The sequence below is a fragment of the Protopterus annectens genome, chromosome 5.part1, assembly GCF_019279795.1.
Source record: "Protopterus annectens isolate FY-2018-M chromosome 5.part1, PAN1.0, whole genome shotgun sequence".
Taxonomy (NCBI): domain Eukaryota; kingdom Metazoa; phylum Chordata; order Ceratodontiformes; family Protopteridae; genus Protopterus; species Protopterus annectens.
Genome location: NC_056736.1, coordinates 89,230,443 through 89,252,451, shown reverse-complemented (window position 1 = coordinate 89,252,451; position 22,009 = coordinate 89,230,443). Strand labels below are relative to the sequence as shown.

At 42.1% G+C, this 22,009-nt stretch overlaps 1 protein-coding gene across 1 annotated transcript in view; it reads left to right on the top strand.

Moving 5' to 3' along the window:
• The window catches only part of MYCBP2 (MYC binding protein 2), a gene marked incomplete in the record, with an annotated part of 5,088,083 nt that overhangs the window by 2,871,058 nt on the left and 2,195,016 nt on the right, over positions 1 to 22,009 (top strand). The window contains 1 exon segment of the mRNA XM_044072904.1: positions 20,561 to 20,648. Within this exon segment, the coding sequence (XP_043928839.1) occupies positions 20,561 to 20,648 (88 nt within the window).

The following is a 22,009-nucleotide window of genomic DNA, read 5'->3' as shown; positions in this document are numbered from 1 at the left end:
GTCTGCTCTTCACTTTTTCCCTTAGAACTGCTCTAAATCTCAAAATAAGCACTCTATTTTCATTCTAAAGTCCTGCACTTGCTCATATAAGTAATCTTACATGTAAACACTAATAAACTTAAGCACTACACCCTCTTATACTCTTTTTAAGTACTTGCTTCCTATTGGTACTTTCTGATCAGTCAATAAGTAATTCCCTATACTATTCAGACATGTCCAAAGGTCAGTTTTGGGTTTATTTCCCCAGTCCAGCTGATGAATCTGGGAATCTTGAGGCAATGTTACAACTGCCTTATGTACACAGACCACCCTCTCCTCCTCCCAACAAGCTCAAATATATGTGAGAGATGCAGCTATATAGCCAAACTGGAGGCTGAGCTCTCTCAACCCAGTACTGGCACAGCCGGTCAGGACGAAGAGGTAACCACACACACCACAAATCCAGTCTCACATAGACCTATTGCATCATCAAACCAAACACATAAACACACAAAAACATACTCGGAGGCTCTAAACAAAAATCTGCCTAAGCAGAAACCTCCAAAGCAGACATCCAAGCAACCCCTACCATGCAACAATACCCACGTAACACATAGCTCACAAAGTCAGTGAGCTACACAGTCACAGCCCCTAAGGCTAAACAACACACCTAATACACTTGTAATAGGTGACTCTATTGTCAGACACACTGACGTCCCACTCTCCAGACTGAACAAGGAGAAGGTCACTGTAAGCTGCCTGTCAGATGCCAGGATCCGCCACATAACACATGCACTCAGGTCACTCCAAAGCAAGTACAAATATGACTCTGTCATTGTCCATGCTGGTGTGAATGACCTGAGACGCACCTCCCTGGACTACATGAAAAAGAGACATAGAGGAGCTCTCTGATCATGTAGCCCAGGCCGGTATGACCCTGACCTTGAGTAGTATCTTGCCCTCACCAAGAATGATGCCACAGTATAAAGACAAAATGATCAATTTTAACAATTGGCTAAAGTATTGGTGTCATTCAAAGGGGATCCAGTGTCTGTCAGCCTGGGATGACATGCTCGACAAGCCATGTTGCTTCACTAGGGACGGCTTGCACCTGTCACCCCTGGGTTTTCAAATACTGGCAAAGACTCTTGCCTCCCCCAAAGTGCCTTTTTTAGGCAAGGCTCAAAAGACAAACCCACCTCCATAGACAGCACAAAGAAAAAAAAAACTAAGGGTAATGTAGTAGCACCAGAAGTCTAAACCTCAAGATGCACACACTCGAGACTCTCCTAAGTATGGAGAATATCGATATCTGTGCAGTAACAGAAACCTGGTTCAAGGCTCCCGAAAGCACCCCAGCACTACCAGGTTATACCTCATACCATGCTTTTCAGTCCCCAAAACTCGGACCGAACCACAAAAGGAGGGGGAGTATCCATATTCATCAAAGATACCCACACCTCCTGGTTAATGGCACTGCAGGAAGCATCGGAGACCATCCATGAGCAACTAACAGTGGGCAAAACTGCCTTTCAGTTTGTAGCCTGCTACAGACCACCCTTCCAAACACAGGAACCCCACTTGGCTTTCCTGAGAACACTGGAGAATATGACGGTCTCTCCAAACACCATTATAGTGGGTGATTTCAATTACCCAAACATTGATTGGGAAAACTACTCAAGCCCCAACACCCTCGCCCAACGGTTCCTAGAATTTATAAACTCAAATGCTGTGGAACAACTGGTTACCACTCCCACAAGAGGGGAAAACATACTGGACCTGGTCAACACCAACATGGGGTCACTCTGTTCCACACCAGAGGTATACCCCTCATTGGTAAGATCAGACCATAAAATAATCTCACTGGATATCCATATTCCGTCCCCACCCCCAGCCTAGGAAACCATGGTGAAGAACTTCTCAAAAGCAAACTTCACACATCTCAAAAACGAGGTGGAATCCTTCAAAGCCCCCAGGCCAGTGGAAAATACTGCCCAAAATGCAGAATCCTTTACAAAAGCATTCTGTGGACACCTACAGGAATGCATGGAGCATGCTATCCCAAATAAGACCAAGACTCACTCCTCCAAAGGCAGGAGACCTGTCTGGTGGACCCCGGCCATAAATAAGCTATACAACAGAAGGAGGAAGCTACTACATGATTGAGCAAAATTCCAAAAAGGGAAGGCATCTCTGATCAGTACCAGCAAGAAACTACGATCCCTCATAAAATCATCTAAGGCCAGCTTCGAAAGAAAAATTGCACAAGACACTAAAGATAATCACAAGGCCTTCTTTAGTTATGTCAGGAACCTGGGAGGAAACTCCCAGATATGCTCTGAGTTAGTGCAAAATGACAAAAAATTCACTGAACCCACAGACATTGCCAACATCCTGGCAGAAAGGTTCAGTGCAAACTCCCCCCCTCCCCCCCCCCAAAAGAGCAAATGTCTATCCCAACAGAGTGTAGCCTCCCTGAGATCACAGATGCACAGGTGAGAGCTGCCCTCTCCAAAGCAAAAAACACAGCATCAATGGGACCAGACGGTGTCCCTGGCTTCATCTTACATGAGCTCCAAGAAGAACTAAACCCTCACATAAAGTCACTATTCAATCTCAGCCTTACTACAGGATATGTACCCGAGGAATGGCGTACAGCAACAGTGGTCCCGCTCCACAAAGGACCCCGGAAACTATCGCCCTATAAGCCTGACTAGCCTGGTCTGCAAGGCTATGGAGCGCATCATCATGGAAATCATAAACAAAGGACAGTGGGAACCTCCAGACACTGGATCCTACCCAATTCATCTTTGTTAAGGGCAGATCTTGCCTCTTGAACCTGGTTGACTGCTTTGAAACAGTTACCAAAGCCATAGATGAAGGGAAGGTAGTCCACACAGCCTTCCTGGACCTCGCAAAAGCCTTCGACACAATACCCCACTCGGGCATCATAAATAAGCTCACCAGCTTAAATATCAATCCCTATGTCACAAGATGGGTTGCAAACTGGCTCAAGGATAGAACCCACATGGTCAGAATTGCAGGTGCCATGTCAGACTCTAAACTAGTTACAAGTGGCGTCCCACAAGGCTCAGTCCTGGGACCTCTCTTGTTCGGTATATATTTCTCTGAGGTACAGGCTAACACAGGTGGACTATGGCTGACACAGTTCGCGGATGACTGCAAACTGGGTGCCATAATCGACTTTCCTGCTGACACAAGCATCCTCCAAAAGGGTCTCACAGAGACGGATAACTGGTGCCAGACCATGGCCTAAAGCTAAATGCCAAAAAGTACATAGTCATCCCCTTTGGGAAAAACAAAGTGCCCACAAATTACCACATAGGTGGTAATCCATTAAGTACGGAAGAAGTAATTAGGGATGTGGGGACCCAAATAGATAGTAATCTCTCCTTTGACAATCACGTTGCCAAAGTGGTTAGAAAGATCTTCTATATAGCTCACCTAATCATGAAAGGGTTCACATCTAGATCAAGAGAGGTCATTGTGCCCCTCTACTCGTCACTTATCAGGCCCATAATTGAATACAATGCCCCATTTGGGATGTACCTTACCCGACACCTGCAGCAACTGGAAAAACCCCAAAAGTACCTCAGCAAGAGGATCAAGGGACGATGCCCTATGCATTTCGGCTAAAGAAACTCCAGCTCTACTCAGTTGTGTACCGCCTACTCAGAGGCGATCTGTGTCTGACGTATAAAACCATGTCCAACCCAGAATTAATGGACATGCTCCACCTCAGGAAATCCAAATCCCTTAGAGCTTACACGCTCCAGGGACATGAACCTCAGCACAGAAATAAATAGGACATGCTGGAGGGATAGATTCATATCCCAGAGGCTCCCCTCACTCTGGAACAAAATCCCAATCCATGTTAGGCAGAGCCCCTCACTGACCCTATTCAAGAGAAAGCTTGACGAGTGGATGGGAGATCATAAGTTTACCCCTGGGATCTCTTCTGTGTCCCTGCTAGATAGAGGCACAGTAAACTAACCTTAATAGGGTTACCTTCTGTGACCTACTATACAGAGGCACAGTCAACTAAACTAAAAGGGTAGCGAAAGCCAAACACACTCTGGCTAGGCTTATAAATGCCGTAGGGCAGATAGCCTAGTATCAACCTGTAAACCTATCCCTTTCACAATATTGTAGAATATTTCTTGGAAATATATACATAAATCCTTTTTAACACCTCAGAAAATTTCAAAAATAAACTCTTCCAGTAATAATTTATCCTGCTGATGCCAATTATTAGTTAATGCAGACTGGTCCCATGTTTTTATGACTGTACCAATATTAAAACATATTGGAATAAGGTTAACAGGCTCTTACAAGAAGTATATACGGATAAATTTGGTTTGACTAAATCTTTAATCTTATTAAATGTAATTAATGATGTTCTTCGTGTTTCACTGTTGCAGTCATAACTGTAGGGTGCTCCTGCTGGCAGGCAGCCCGAGGTCGGCCAGAATCCCAAAGTCTGGGTCCGGCGTCGGCTGTACAAGCTAGTACCCTGACGTCAGTACGCTCTGGTACATAGCCCTCAGCCGACGCCATCTTCTCCAGTCTTTCTTGCCGTGCAGTGGAAAGCAGCTCGCAAGTCGTTGGTTGGCGATTTTCGAACAGCGTATTTTGTTGTTGTCGGTCCAAAGTTCTTACTTCTCTTCTCAAAGCTAAGTACCCCGTTGGGGAATCTTTTTCTTGTTCCTCCGATGTCAGAAAAAGTTAATAATTGTATATCGTGTGGGAAACAAATACCTCATAAAGATTTCCACTCTTACTGTTTACCTTGCTTAGGCCCTGGCCACGACGTTTCTTGTTGTCGGTTCTGTGCCAGGTTCAATTCTCGTACTATCAAGCGCAGGTACGATTGGGCTCTAAATTATTTTGGCAGACGCTTCAATTATAGAATGTCGTCGGACACTACCGGAATTCAAAAGAAGCACAAAGACAAAGACAGGCCTCCGAGGTCCAAACAGGACTCGTTGCAGCTGGAGCCAGCGTCCGGTTCGGCTGTCGTCAGTGAGGTGCTTTTGCAGCCCCTGTCGTCCGCCACTTCTGAACCGATGGCCGATACGGACTCCCATGGGGAGCCATCAAGGCCTACTATTTTACCTGCTGCAGGACCTTCGGACGTCGCTCCCTCAGATGGGTCCGGAACCGCTGTGCAGGTACCGGCTTCTGAGGGGGTTTTCAGGCCTACTCACATCACTATTTCAAAGGCAAAGACAAAGACTCCTGTTAAGTCTAAAGTTCCTGCCCAAGCTACTTCTGAATCTACTCCCAGGACACAGAAGCAATTATTAAAGATGGCTGAAGATTTACTTACCATGATTAGGGGTTCTCACCCTCCACCTGAAAAAAGGCCTCGACATGATGTTCCTCTGGATTCCTCTGACCAGGCTTCTGTATCTTCTGTTTCTTCCTCTGATCAGGAGTATTTCTTTCCTCCTTATGAGGATTCGGATGCTGAGAACTCTTTGCCCTCTGCCTCTCCGCCTGAAGATTTCTCTTTTGGGGAAACTTTGCATGAGATGAGGGAACATTTTCATTGGGAGGGTCAGGAGTATTCTGCTTCCAAGAAGAGGCTTAGAGAATTCCTTCTTCTTCCTCAACATAGGCCTTTAGCTATCCCTCCTGTTCTTGACATTGTGGATGATGCTTTTTCTGAGGCTAATTTGAATCCTGATTCCATGCCTCCTGCTCCTTCTAAGCCTGATAGGTTTTATAGGGTTCCTGACTCTCACTTATTCTTATTTAAGAACCCTTCTGCGGATCCTGAAACTATTTCTCAGGGCTCTAAGGCTGCTAAGGTTGCTACTTCTAAGAATCCTATTCCCTCTGAGAAGGATTCTCGTGCTTTAGACAGGTGGGGAAAAAAGGTATATACTTCTGCTACCCTGTCTGTAAGGGGTTTAAATTGCCAGTTTCATATGTTTAAGTATCAGCAATGTCTTTTGTCTGTTTTAAAGCAAAAGCTTGCTTCCCTTCCTGCATGTGCAGAGGATAAGGAACTTCAGGATGTATTGCATGCAACTGAACAAGTGAACAAACATAGTTTGCATTGTGGTTTTGATGCTTTGGATGCTTCTTGCAGGGCTGCAGCCTCTGGTACTGTTATCAGGAGACATGCTTGGCTTCGTGAACAAAGTTTACCTGAACAGGTTAAGGCTAAGTTATTAGATGCCCCTGTTCAACACAATGTTCTTTTTGGATCTAAAGCTGAGGAGGTTATTAAAAAGATGGAAGAAAAGGCAAAATCTATGCAAACTGTAAAAGATTTCTTGCAAGTTCAGCCTCCTAGATTTTCCAGGAATTGGCCCTCCAAAAATTGGTCCTTTCCCACGTCTGACAGGCCTCAAAGGGGTAGATATAGATGCTCCAGAGGTCGTGGTCAAGTTCAGGCCTCTTACAGATCTAGACAATGGACTGCTTCTTCACCTAGAAGGGGAGAAGACAGATCCCAATCTCAAAGAAAACAAACTCAATGACTCTCTCGGTTGGGCTACAGGACCCCTTCACCTGGATGCCCCTCTCGGAGGAAAACTGTCTCTTTTTTACAGAAATTGGACTCATATTACCCAGGACAGATGGGTATTGGACGTGATTTTAAAAGGCTACAAATTCCACTTTCATACTCTGCCAAGGGCTTACGGTTGGCCAGATCTGCCAAAACATCAATGGGCAGAGGCCTTAAATCAAGTGGATGCTCTTCTGGCCATGAGAGCCATAGAGCCTGTTCCACTCTCAGAGATGGGAAAAGGGTTTTATTCAAGACTGTTTCTGGTTCCAAGAAAACAAAGCTCATGGAGACCTATTCTGGACCTTTCTGTGTTAAACACCTTTTTGGAAATTCCAAAATTCAAGATGCTTACTCTGCAGCAACTAATTCCAATGCTCTCTCAGGATGCCTGGATGGTGACATTGGACTTAAAGGAAGCCTACTTACACATTCCCATCAGGCAGGAATGCAGGAAATTCCTCAGATTCAAGGCAGGTTCGAGACACTTTCAATTCTCTGTACTGCCCTTTGGTTTATCTACTGCGCCCAGAGTCTTTACCAAGTGCCTGGCACCAGTGGTGGCTTATTGCAGACTTTAGGGGATTCAGATTTACCCCTATTTGGACGACTGCCTTATTCAGGCAGACAGCAAGGATCTTCTACTTCTACATCTAGAATTTGTTCAACGTCTTCTCTCCCTTCTGGGATTCTCAGTGAACACAAAAAAGTCACATCTGATCCCTTCTCAACAAATGGTGTTCTTGGGAGCCCTCTTAAATACGACCTTACAAAGGGCCTTCCTCACTCCAGAAAAACAGTCACAGCTGGCTTCAATTTTCAACACCTTGGCAACTCTATCTCAGCTCACTGCAAGGAAATTCCTGCAGGCTCTGGGCTACATGGCTTCCTGCATTCTGTTGATTCCAAATGCAAGGCTTCATATGAGAAAGCTTCAATGATATCTGAAAAGTGTATGGTCACAGCATTACCACGATCTGGACATTCTGATTCCTCTGATCCCCTGCCTCCAGAAGGAGTTCCTCTGGTGGTCCAGGGTGTGTGCTTTAAATGAAGGAAAGCCTTTTCGTCTACCTCAACCTTCTCAAATCATAACCACGGACGCCGGATTATGCTTGGGGAGCACACTTTCTAGACAGTTGCCAGCAGGGAACCTGGACAAAGGACCATCTTCACTGGCACATCAATCTGAAGGAAATGTTGGCAGTTCAAAATGCTCTTCTAGCCTTCAAGAACTTTTTGCAACCAGGGCCTCTGCTAATTAGACAGACAACACCACAGTCATGTGGTACATAAACAAGCAGGGGGGTTCTCATTCGTACCCCCTTTGCAGACTAGCTATGGCTTTATGTGACACAGCTCTAAATCTGAATCTACATCTCCAGGCTCAATTCATTCCAGGAGAACAGAATCTCTTAGCAGACAGCCTGAGCAGAAACATTTCAGATCCTCACGAATGGATGCTAGACACCAACTTATTCAACAGGATTACTGCAGTTTGGGGATGTCCCCAGATAGATCTGTTTGCATCCCATCTCAATCATCAGCTGCCTCGCTTTTGCACCAAGTCCTTCCACAAAACAGCTTGGAAAGTGGATGCCCTGTCCTTCAGCTGGAGAAGCCTTTCGGGATATGCCTTCCCTCCTCTTCCTCTACTACCTCGGGTATTACTGAAGGTAAAACAGGACAAGCCCAAGTTCCTCATCTTGATTGCTCCAAATTGGCCTCGACAGTTTTGGTATCCAACTTTAAAACACCTGTTCTTGGAGCCTCCTTGGATTCTCCCTCTAAACCCTTCTCTTCTGTCCCAGCATCAGGGTCGGTTACTACATCCCAATCTCAAGACCCTTTGCCTGGCAGCTTGGCTCTTCAAAGGAATTTGATTTCTTCTAGTCTTCCCAAACAAGTTTTGGATGTTCTTCTGGAAGCTAGACGGCCTAGCACTAGGAAATCCTATGCCTCTAAATGGAAGAGGTTTTGTATTTGGATGCAAGACCGAGGCTCGGACCCTCTGGTGCCTGATCTCTCTTCTATTTTGCTTTATCTTTCGGATCTTTTGTCTAAAGGACTTTCCTTTTCTTCCATTAAGATTCATGCTTCTGCTATTTCTGCTCATTTCATTTCTGATCCTCCTGTTTTTTCTCTTCCTTTGGTGAGACAATTCTTGAGAGGGGCCAAGAATTTAAGACCTCCCAGGACCCCTCCTGTTCCTGCTTGGGATCTTAATTATGTTTTAGAAAAACTTACTTTGCCTCCTTTTGAGCCTGCTGCATCTTCAGATATTAAGTTTTTATCTTGGAAGACAGTTCTTTTGTTAGCATTGACTTCTGCCAGAAGGGTCTCAGAGTTGCAAGCTCTCATGGCTGTGGAACCATACCTTATTTTCCACCAGGACAGAGTATCCTTGAGGACTAATCCTACTTTCATGCCTAAGGTGATTTCGAAAGTGGCTTTAAATCAGACAATTCACCTTCCTACTTTCTTTCCTAATCCTCAAAATAAAGGGGAAATGATTTTGCATTCATTGGATGTGCACAGACAGTTACGATTTTACCTGGACAAGACTAAAGAGTTCAGAAAATCTAATCAATTGTTTGTCTCTTTTGCCTCCAGTTCTCTTGGAAAAGCTATTTCAAAACAAACTATTTCCAAATGGATTGCTTATGGAATCAGATTTTGTTACACTCATCATGGGAAACAGTTTCCAGGTACTGTGAGAAGTCATTCTACTAGAGCAGCTGCCACTTCTACAGCTTTTCTCAGAGGAGTTCCTACCAAGGATATCTTGAAAGCTGCCACTTGGAGTTCTGTGCATACTTTTTCCAAGCACTACAATCTCCCTCTGTATTCTAAGACCAGGGCAGGCTTTGCCTCTGCTGTTTTGCAGGGTCTTCTTGCTGCCCCTTCTTCTGTCTAAGCCTCCTCCCCTTTTTCACTGCTTTGGGATTCCACCCTACAGTTATGACTGCAACAGTGAAACACGAAGGACATAGTACAGTTGTGTACACCTACCATAAATGTAGATGTTCGAGTGTCTTCACTGTTGCAGTCGGGGTTTCCCTCCCTCCTATCCCCTCTTTTTCTCTTATTTGTGGTGTATTTGTGTTTCCTTATTGGATTCATTTCTGATTTATTGGGACTTCTGACATCTAGGGCAAGAAAGGCTGGAGAAGATGGTGTCGGCTGAGGGCTATGTACCAGAGCGTACTGACTTCAGGGTACTAGCTTGTACAGCCGACGCCGGACCCAGACTTTGGGATTCTGGCCGACCTCGGGCTGCCTGCCGGCAGGAGCACCCTACAGTTATGACTGCAACAGTGAAGACACTCTAACATCTACATTTATGGTAGGTGTACACAACTGTACTATCCTCACTTGAAAAAGAGGGACTTGTGTTTTTAATATGGACCATACTAGCAATAGCTAGAAAATGTATAACCAGAAGGTGGAAATCCAGCACAGCTCCTACCATGGAGGAATTTCTGTGTCTACTGAAGAAATCAGTATTAATGGAGATCAAAACTAAAGAATTAAGAATCCATCCCAAGCCATTAGTTAATAACCCATGGAGAAAAGTTTTGACATTGATTGACACCATGCAATTGGAATCAGACTCTTCCTGATGATTTAAATACAATGTATTTAGATCATTGTCTTTACATAGACCTGTTGTTATCTTAATCTGTCAGGTTAATTGTAAATATTGTATGTAGTTCAGTATTTTATTTAATGTAAACAATCATTATTATGTTATATCTTTAAAATAAAAAATTATTTGAGTAAAAAATAAGAATAAAAATAAGAGGTTACATCCTTTCGTATGCAAATTCACTAAGTATCTGACTCTCTAACTGTCATTGACTTATATAGCCCTACCATAGAAACATTCTCCACCTTTCAGATTCCTATGATTGAGGCTTGATCAGTCTTCCATTCCATCAAACTTCCATTTCCACATAGAGTGAGAGCAAAAATAAACTCCCTCCTCTTCTGGACCAGAAAAATGTCTCCTCTCTTCTATCTCAGCCAGACACAGCAGCTACTCGTGAAGGAATTCTGTCTTATCTAGAATGTGGACCACCCATTTTCATATCTGCCTCCAAGAAAAACAGTACCGCAGTCCAGACAGTCACCAACAGCATCTACCGATTCATTACAAGCTCACAAATGAGAATCACTCTCATCCTAGAAAAAGCCAAATGCCACCGATAAAAGAAATGGCTAACCTACTTTTAAGCTATCAACACTACAAAATACTCCAGCTCCAGACATTTACTGCCATTGCAGCTAAACTTCATTAAAAAAAAAAAAAAAAAAAAAAAACTTCTTGTACAACCTGAGACATTCTCTCATTAATTACTCCTAGAACCAAACTCCAAAACAATATACATTCAATCCCTCTCAAGGAACTGCTCTTTGGCAGGCGCTCTTCATAGACCTAAAGGAAACCAGCAGCTAATCCAAATTCAGAGTGCAATTCAAAAGGTACCTATACATCCAAGCCAAATGCTTCTGCTTCAACAGTCATCTAATACACACTTTCGTCTCCCCTTGACAGAATTACTGAAAATCGACCCACTTTAGAAACTATTGTAACAATTCTACATTATACTGTGCTTACTTACTCTAATGTACATATACATTTTTCTATGTAATCTGAAATATTATGTTATTGCTTCCATTTCTGCTTTTCTGTTTGTTAAATGTTTTGTATTTCACTCAGACTGAAACTCTAATTGGTCAGTATTGATCGGTACATTACTCCAGTAAACAAATATAAATTAAATATCACTCACTGCATATACACATCCAGTGAAATGGTGATCCCAGTATATAAGGAGAAAATTAAGGCTTTTACCACCATATGGTTTGCCACAATAGATGGATACAGCTTGATGGACTTCTTCAATTTCAGTTCCCTTCCCAGTCATAAGACAATCATAGCCCACATAACTGGAAGGCTGTTTCCTATTTGGAAAATGAGGCCTTCCTGGTGACAGGACACAGCCTTGGTGTGCCTCAACATTGAGCGACCCCAGGTAGGATGGGATAATTGGATGTTCGGGGGCTCTAAGATCATCAGTGGCTGACCCCAATGAATTAAATTGTTTTAAAACCACCTCTCTGCAGAGAAAAAAAAATTCACAGACTGGGTGATAATGCAGCAGAGCCCATGTGTGAACCCTGGTGTGTCTTCTGGGCGTAATCATTTCCACAATCTTTATGTTATTGCCATTTGCATGCCTCTGATTGTAGGTGTTGCATTCAGCTCTGAGTTGTCATTGGCTACAGAATCAGCATGCATTCAAAAATCTTGTAATAGTCCTGTTTACTAAGCCTTGAGCTGGAGGACAGTCTCACCATCCTTCAGGTCCAACTCATTTTTTGTAAAGATCTCTTTTATTCACATCTCCTTGTTATATGTGCACACACAATTCATTCTTACAGTAACTTCCATTTTTAAACATTCTGTGAAAGGGAAAGGAATTGGCTTGTGTACCATCATCTTTATTCTTACATAGTTATTGTAAGTACAGTGTTTTCAGCCTTGGCTCAGATGTTATTTTTCTTTCAAAGGCATGTTCGGTTAATTCACCTGTTCAGATATTTATCTCACATATCATTCTGCCAGTGAGAGTGCAGAGAATCCATGATTTTATAAACGTGAATGAAAATAAATACTTCAGCATTAAGACAATGTGCACACAGCTTCTGTCTCTAACATTGTTAACTTATTTATTTATTTATTTACATTTGTTGATTGGGAGTGTCCGACTGGATGTAGGTCCATTTTCAGCGGAGGCCCAGGGAGAAAAGCTCCACAGTTAAAATAAACAGACAGTAGTTACATTGGATTACATAGCGATTAACAATTTAACATAGCAATTAATTACATATTTACAGATGAAGAACATAGTACATCAGTCGACAACTGGAATCTTTATCTGCGAAGTACATAACAGACATTAACAAATGTTAAAATAAGAAGTTCCTGCTGTATAATAAGTGCTAGGCTTATGAGCATCTGAGCTTGCTATAATCAAGGTAGTTAGTGGGGTGGAAAGAAAGGTAGTGGTTGGATGGGGTGGATGATATTAGAGTGGGAGTTGCAAGGGCATAGCCAGCATGTTTTTAGGTGCGCTTTTAGTAAAGTTTTGAAGTAGGTGCATGATGGTACGGAGGTAATTGTGGGTGGGAGGGAGTTCCATAATTTGGCTATGGCACAAGAGAATAGTGCTTCACCAGCAGAGTTATTGGCTTTAGTGATCTGCAAGTGATTTTTGTTGCTGGATCTTTAGTGGTCTGGTGGTGCGATAGGGTTGGAGTAGATTCTGGAGGGATGGGACATTTAGTGGATGGTTTACTAGTTTGTGGGCAAGTGATAGTTAATACCATTGAAGGAGGTGAGGGAGTTCAAGCCAGCCCAGTTCAGCAAGTGAGAGACAGTGGTGATTACGGTAGGATGCCCCTGTGGCGAATTTGGCAATTTTGTTGTAGCAGGTCTCTAGCTTGTTTAGATTGCATTGCCTTAGGTTGGTATATATTGGAGAGGCATAAAGTAGGGTGGAGATAAGGTGGGAATTTGCTATTGAAATCTTTGCTGCTTTGGTGAGAAGTTGCTTCTGTATAACGCTCCTAGTTTTTTCTGGACTTTTTTTATGGTCATGGATATGTGAATGTCAAATTTTAGTTTGTCTATTTCCACTCCTAGCAATCTGGTGTGTTCAGTTGGGTATATAGTGGTGTTGTCTTTTGCTGTGATGTTAAAGTGAGAGTTGTTTTGAGTATGTTTGTTGGGTTGGAAGATGAGTAGTTTAGTTTTGTTTGGGTTGAGTATTAATTGGGCATCGGTTAACCAAGTTTCAACAGAGGAAAAGGCTTCCTGTGTGACTTTTTACCGTTTGGGTAGGGACTGGGCTGAGCAGATGATGGTTGAGTCATCTGCGTATTGTATGTGTGCGCCATGTTTGGTGGCAGAGGCTAGATTATTGGTGAAAACAGAGAAGAGCAGGGGTCCAAGGATGGATGCTTGGGGAACCCCTATGGAGACAGGTAGTTGGGGAGATATGTCATTCTGCCATACAACGGATTGTTGGCGGTCAGACAGGTAACTCTGAAACCAGTTGGTGACTGATTGAGAGGAGGATAGGTTGTTGAGAACAGAGATGAGTTGTTTGTGTGGGACCATGTCAAATGCTTTAGATGGGTCTAGGAAAGTAGCAGAGGAGAGAGAGACATTGTTTTTATGCTGAAGGATAGTGTTAGTAAAGGAGAGTAAGGCAGTGGTGGTGCTATGGTTTGGTCGGAAACCATATTGAGTATTGGAAAGGAGGTTGTTAGTAAGGAGGTAGTCTGAGACCTGATAATGTATGCATCTCTCTAGTATTTTGGAGAGTGGAGAAGGAATAGCTATGGGGCGGTAATTGGTTAGTTCTGTGGAGGGGAATTATATGTGGGACGTAACTTTGACAGAGATCGGTTAGTCAAGATGGATACTGGGTAGGCCAGAGCATCAGCTGCGATTTGTAGGTATTCACTTGGGAGGATGTCTGCTGCTAATTTGGTGGGCTTAAGTTTAGTTAAGAGTTTTTTTATGTAGGAGGTAGGTACTGGAGAAAAAGAGAAGGCAATGGGGAGATTACTAGTTGAAGGTGTGAGTTGGAGGGGAGGGGGTTGCATTGTTTAGCTAGTGATAGTATGGTTTGTGTGAAGTGTGTGTTGAATGAGGTAGCAATATTTTTGGAGGAGTGAGGGATGTTAGGAAGAGAGGGGTACTGACTTTCGCTGGGTGGAGGATGGAGTTTATGGAGGACCAGAAATGTTTGGGGCTATGTTGGGAGGAGTCTAGGGCAGACTGGTAGTATTGAATTTGTCCTGTTTTATTAGCTTTTTAACTGTATTGCGTAGTTCTAGGAATTTCTGTCTAGTTGAGGGGGTTTTGGTTTTGCGCCAGTTCTCCCAAGCTTTTATCCCTATTTTTCATTTCTGACTTAGTGGTTTTCTGTAGCCATGGGGAGGGTTGTGCTTTCGTTCTGGAAAATCTTATGGGGTCATGGTAATTAAGGATGCTCAGGAAGGTAGTATTAAAAAATTCAACTGCGTCATCAAGACTGAGGTACTTTAGGGGATGCCAGTTACATTTTTTGAGGGATGAGATAAATGTGAGTGGGTTAAAGTTTAGTTTTTTAAGTATTTGGTGGTAGATGACAGGTTTAGCTTGGTATAGGTATTTTTTGAATAAGAATGTTGGGGAGTGATCACTGAGGCTATCTGATAAGCAGCCTGTTATATATGATTGGGGGCTCTTACTGACTAGTATCCAATCCAAGGTAGTGTGCTTGCTGGAGTTTTTATTTATCCTGGTTGGTGACTGGACTAGTTGGGTGAAGCCAATGAAGGTTTATATGACGGGTTGGATTGTTGCCAGAACAGGATTGCCAGTCAATATTGAAATCACCTAAAATGATAGTTTCTTGGGGGAGATGGTGGGTAGACCAGCTGAGGAGGTTTTCTAGTGGAAGGATGTTTTGGCCAGGTGGGAAGTAGCATCCCATTATGTTGATGGTTTTGTTTTGGTTTATTTTGAGGTTGGTATATATTATTTCTTCATTGCCTGTTTGTGGAGCTGATGATTTTAAGATCTGGATGTTTAGATGCTGTTTAAATATTATCGCTACACCGCCTCCTTTCTTGTTTAGCTGGTCTACTCTTAATATGCCGTAACCAGTAGGGAGTATTTGCTCACTGGTAATGTGAGGTTTTAGTCAGGTTTCTGTCAGGATGATTATATCTGGGGAGTACAAGTCTATGGTGGCATGGAGTTCATGGACTTTGTTGGATATACTTCTAATATTTAGGCTTAATAGAAGGAAGTCACTTGGCTTTCTGTTGGCTGTGATATGGTAGAAGATGTGGTTTCTAGTCTGATTATGAGGATTGGGGTTGGAGAGGTAGGGCCAGGTTTGGGGTGGATGTCTCCACTTAAGGTTATTTTTGATATGCATGAGGTTATTAGTTTTTTCAGTTTTTGAATGTGTTTGTTTATTAGGGAAACTTTATGATTGTGCTCTGTGGGTAATAGGTATGGTGGGAGGGTTACTATGTTAAGTTGTAGGGATGCTTTATGTTTGAGTAATATAGTTGGTAGAATATGCGGGGGGGTGCATAGGGATGGTTCTTGAGTTGGTGGGAGGGGAGCTGAGTGAGGGTGAGACATGAGTGGTGGTGTGAGCAGTAGTACAGTGGTAGTGCTTGAGTGGGGGAATGATGGAGCTTTGGTAGGATGTAAGATATGCAAGGAGAGTGCATGCAGTGAGCATAGGTAAGGTATGCTTGTACATGTTAGTTGAGGAGGTGTGATAGTAGTGGGAAAATGGAGGAGGTAGTGTTAGGTTAGTGCTGTGGTTGGCTATTGGAAAGATGGGAGGGGTTTGTGAGTGTAATAAATGTAGGACCACTGGGTGCGGGAGGGAATAGGGGCAGGGTGGGGAGTGAAGTGGGTAGAGACCTGTTAGTTGCTCTTATGAGGGGGTTGGAAACAATCAGGTAACAGAGTAAACTGATAAATGAACATATGATAGTGACAAAGGGTGGTTGTAGTTTTAAAAATGGTGCCTGCCACAGGTAATATTTATTAACTTTGGGATTGGCTTAAGGTAATAAACAGGGGAGGGGGAGAACAAGGGTGTGAGCAGGCAGTTGTTCTGTACTGCTGCTAATGAGCCAAAGCAAAGACAAGTTTGTGTTTAAGAAACAATCAGAACTGACCAAGGACTGCTCTGAAACTGTAAGTCAGTTCTTAACCATTTCTCTGGTGGAAAAACAGGACAACCTTGTATCAGTAGGCTACTGTGGTCTCGGTTTAAATTAGCAAACACACAGTATTGATCAGTTATGGATACTATTCAACTTCAAATGTCAAGCTTTACAACAAATGAACCCACAATGGCTAGTCTTTGGAAGAAGTAATGTTATTTTGCATCATGTTTTTTTAAACATCTTTATTAAACATGATATTAAAAAGTGGCTCTGCTACATCTTCAGTAGCAGAAAAGAAATCAAAACATGTCAACATTTTAGCAATTTCCATTCGCTCCAGCATTACATACTTTACTTAGTTCTTGCCTTCTCTTAAAATTTACCCCTCCTCCTCCTGAACAATATTCTGCATCAGAACCACTACATCCAAGGATTTAAATTTTGCTTGTGATGTAAACAAGACATGTTGGTGAGACAGATGTGTCTCAGAGGATCCCCATGCTCTGGAACTGGCTCGCCATCCATATGAAGCAAAGTCCATCCCTAACACTATTTAAGTGTAACCTTGACCAATAGATGGGAAATTGAAAATTCACCCTGGGTCTGACCCTCGTGTGTCTGATAGACAGATTTAGACAGTAATGTTGATACTAACATAACCCCCACACACACACTTAACCTCTAGAAACTTCTTAATGAACATAGTCCCTCCTAATAAATACCATGATACATAAGGACACAGTTGAATCAGATTGCACAGCTAGGCTTATAAAGGCCTTGTTGGTTGTTGGCTTAGTATATACCTATGAACCTACCTATCATTCCCACAAATTGCATTTATTTCTGTGTAATTTGTTCATTCCATTTTCTAAAGAGCTTACTTCCACCTCTTTTATCTCCTTCATAATATTTAGGATTTCAGTTAAAGTTGGTTTAGATTTTGATTTTTATTTTCTAGTAATTCATTCTTTTACAGCCAGTAGTGTAAAAGTTAGTAAGTGAAGCCGCGGTAGCGTTGTTGCCTCACAGCAAGAGATTCTCCTGTTCGATTCACGGCTGGAGTGCCTTCTGTGTGGAGTCTGCATGTTCTCCCCGTGTTCGAGTGGCCTCCGAAAGATATGCGTGAATGGGTGTGCCTTCGCTGATGGTTGGTCATCGGGCTGGCAACTCGGCACCATAAAAAATCTACTGCCAATCATTAGCAGACTGGAGTTCCGCTGTGGCGACCCCTAACCGGGAAAAGCTGAAAAGAAGAAGAAAGTGTAAAACTTAGTAGGTCCTTGCCAAGTCTGGCCAGTTGTCCCAGCTCAGAAGAATCATTTCCTTAGTTACAACCATTTGCTCCTCCAGCATTTCTGACAAAGTATTCTGTAAGATTTTTTTGAAATATGTCAGCTTGTTTCATTCCCAAAACACGTTCCAAATTACCTCTCTCTTTCCCAGCATACCTCCAGCATTTGCTATCTGCTTGAGGAAAAATTCTGTTAAGTCTGCTGGTGGGTATAATGGTACCTGCAAACATTTCCAAGTAAAAATCCTAAACCTTCTGAACTTTTTTTCCTTCTTTGAAGCCCTACAGCTGTCCCCCTTTGTTCTTTTGTATAGTGCCTTTCCATTCTCTGTTACCAGTCTTTTCTAATGCCCTCTGATTGATTCTTATAGTTATCATGCAGGATTTTATATGTAACTAATTAACCCTTTTTAACAGCAACTTCTGTTCTAGACAGTTATATTTTTTTCTCATTTAACAATCCAATGTCCCTTTCTCTTTGCATATACGCTATCATTCCCTGATGGGGAAGGCAGTCTTTAACCTGCAGTTCAAAGTTCTACTTGGCCTCACTCCACTCTATTACCTTTCCTCTTTCTAGTTGTTTGCTTCCAGTTCATTCACTCATTTGCCGGTTTTCTCCAGTGAATTCCAGCCCCCTCTTGCCTGTTTTCTGTATCCTACTTATGGTCATCCCTATTGGCAAAATCATAAATCTCCATTCCTGTGTTGACTTGGTTCTTCGAATACTGTTTGCAACATTCTTTATGGTTGTTGTTGTTCTTAAGGGTCTGCATCCAAAATCCTACTCTGTCTTCTTATTTCTTGAATTCACCCTCTGCTTCTTCATCATCCTTGTGCCTCCCCCATGTTGTCACTCTCTAGTTAACTAAGTTGACCACTTCTACTGTACTGACAAGGTAAAAGTCTGAAACATGGATGCCTATAGCTACTTGGTTTTGGCTTTATTGTCCTGAATGTGCCCATAAACACTTAAAAAGTAAAATGTTATGGGCATTCAGAAGCCATGTTGCTGAAACAATGATATGTCATTAAGGTGGTGTTTGTATGTATCCCCATGGGTCTCCACTACAGGACATTTAAGATACTGCACGTTTAGTACTCTAGCTTGACTGTGTCATATAGGTTCATAAGTTTAGTAGTAGGCTACCTGGAGTTGGGGACCACTTTAAGCCTAGACAGTTACCTCATTTGAAAATCAAACCAAGCACCTTGTGTCTGTAATGTAAACACTTTAATCATTATGCCAACCTTCCTTGGAATTTTTACTGAATGGTTTGTCTGAGTGACCTTTTTACCCTTTGGCTTGGTAGCTACCTATGCTGGGTATTTCCCTTTGTAACCAGTCCTCTTAGTCATCCACTGCACTTAACCATGCACTTAAAAAAATTCCGTTATCACACACACACACAGACACACGTTTTTTTTTTTTCCTTCATCTTCTTTGGTAGTGAGAAAGAAGGGCTGGTAGTTGCCAAAGAGTCCAGTTCAAGATGAATTATCAAATGCACTGTTTTATGGTATCAGGTAGTAAAGCTCTCACTGGATGATGATGCTGACCTAGTCACCAGGGTCAGTGACTGCTTCCAAACATCTAACATTTTATTCAGAAATGTTTTCAGCATACATTTGTGCTGAGGCCACTTTATCAGTGTACTCCAAGTGTTATTGCTTTCACTGTGACTCCAAGAGATGGTCTTTCTTTGGCGCTTTGGTCCTTCACAGCTCATCTTTCATAACTTTTGACTCTTGGCTATCCTTTGTCTCTTTCTTACCCTAGGGACTTTTACTGTCTGTGATTCTTTACAGTTGTAGACCAAGGATGGCTCCTTATGTTAAATAGTAACTATTACATTTTTCTTCCAGATGCTTTTCTACCATATCAGTTAAACTGTGAGATGCTGATCTTGAATGGGTTGTAAGTATTCTGCTGCCATACTTTGTGGTGGCTTATGTATCAAATGTCTGCTGTTTGGAGTACTGTGTAGGTTTGACAGGTACGTGTATATGCATTCTGTGAAACTGGTTGTTTTATATATTGTTGACACTTGTTTTGCTGACACTGTTTAGTCAGCAGTACAGACAGTCAAAGTTGGTGGTGTGAGATCGCTATAATACCTGGGACATAAAATATGCCTTTCCCCAGGATTGTGTGAACTTGGAGTTGGAATACTTAAGCAAATGGGTGTTTGGCTTAACTGCCTCCCTCCCCCTTTACAAAAAAACACATTTTGTTTCAATGATCTGGATTTCTGCTTCTTTTTGATGTTTTGTGTTTTGATGTATTTTTGTCAAACACTTATGTTTTGGCCATACTGCATTTAATTGTTTTATAGCATTTTGTTTATGTATTCATTTAACATTGTGGATTTTGGATATTTATTGATTTTCTGGACTTGTAAGAAGGGTTATTGTAAAATGATTGGGGGAAATGGAAGACCCAAAGGGGTTAGGTGTGCTCTCTTGTTGTGGTGCTTGATATTGCAACATGTGCCCTCAGTTGCATGAGCTTCACAGAAATCTAGCCAGTTTGCAGAAGAATAAGAGTATGCCTAGTCAAAGACCCATCTGGGCGGAGTCCTTTCTCAGCTCAAATAGTACAGTAAGAAAGCATCTGTTATTTCTCTGTGGCATTCATAGGGAATGTAACTTATTTGCGTGTAATAATGTTTCAATACTCCACCTCTTCAGTTGACTTGAGGATTTTGTTTGGTCATTATCTGTGTGAGTAGAGATTAGTCCTGAATAATTTTATTGTCATATAGATGTTTGTAAGATGAACTTGCCAAACAATTTTTTTGAAAACCTATCTGAATAGCTTGCCTGTCTGTCCTTTAGAGGTATGTGCTGTGTAAAGAACCATTATGAGAAAGTATTTGGTTATAAACCACTGAAAATGTGTAAATGACAGCAAGTATCATCCTACTTATGTATATTTTTAATTTACAATATTTTTGTTGATTATGTCATTTATTTGTTGGTCTCTTTAGGGAATTGTACAGCTAGAAAAAGAACTGTCTTATTTGGGAGGTGTGTGTGCATCAGCCTTAATGAAGAAGGATCTTGCTCTTCCTAGTGGTATGAACTATTTTTATTCATAATATTTGGGCGTCTTTTGACTGCTGTGCTGTGTGGGTGGGTCTTTATCTTTTTTTTGTAATTTTTATTTTCTGTTAACTGAGAAAATATTTATATCAGCCTGCCTTTCGTATTGAATTCCTTCCATCCACGGGAAATATTTATTGGCTAGGCTTCTTTAGAGCAATCCTTTTAGGACTCGTATGTGGAGATGGTATCTGTGAAGCCACCATAAAAAGAAACATGAACCTTCTCTCCTCACTGGTTCTTTCCTGTTGCTGCTTTGCTTCATGGAAAAGCCTTTTTGGAAGTTTGACTTAAAATTGCTTTAAGCAAGTTTTTTCAAGTAGGAATAGTCTTGTTTTCGGACATTTTTTTTCAAGACATATGCTGTCATTTTTCAGGTTACCTGATTGATGCAAACAGCTATATATGAGCCTTTATTTCTTAAATGTTTGTGCAGTCAAATTATAGATTTGCAAGTCAGATAAGTAGTCTGCATGTTTTTCTTGGAGCTTTATCACTTGTCTAATGCCATGTTCTTTGCTCTTTGAATACTGTTTCCAAGTCATCACTGCTAAAGGCAAGCAGATCTTCCTTTTCTTGAGTTAAGAAAAAAATGCCATCAAGGGTCTCAGATATTGTACCACCATCATCATAACATCTACTTATTATAACTGCATAACGTATGTCTTTGACTAGGGTCACGACCTCTAGTCCACTGAAATGCCCTCCCCTCCTGTAAGAGCTTCTGGTGCTGTTGGTAGCGGAGTTTTCCTTGCTGGTGCTATTTCCAGGAGATGTTCTTCGTGTTCCACTGTTGCAGTCATCACATTTGGGTTATCTGCTTGCAGTAACCCTCAGTCGGCCTGATTAACAGTGTCTTGGGTCCTGCGTCTGTTGTTGTCTCTTCTTCCATGACGTCAGGTTGTCAGGGGTATAAAACATGCAACCGATGCCATTACATCGGTCTTGCTTGCCATGCGGTGCCCGAAGCAGAAGCAGTTCGCAAGTGCCGGTCGGCCGACTCCTGAAATTTTAATTTTCGAGTTTCAGAACCGAAGTCTTCAACTAAAAGCTAAGTACCCCATTGGGGAAACTTTTTCTTGCTCTAAAACGATGTCAGTAAAAGTAAATAATTGCATTTCTTGTGGAAAGCAAATACCTCATAAAAATTTTCATTTGTACTGTATTCCTTGCCTAGGCCCTGACCACGATGTACCGAAGCCATCTTCTTCTTCAAGGCCTAAAACTCTAACCATGCCTAGAAAACTGATGCCCAGACCGCATGGTCAGGCCTCTATGCCTAAAAACGAATTATAAGAATGGCTGAAGGCCTTATTACTTTAATAAAGGGAAGC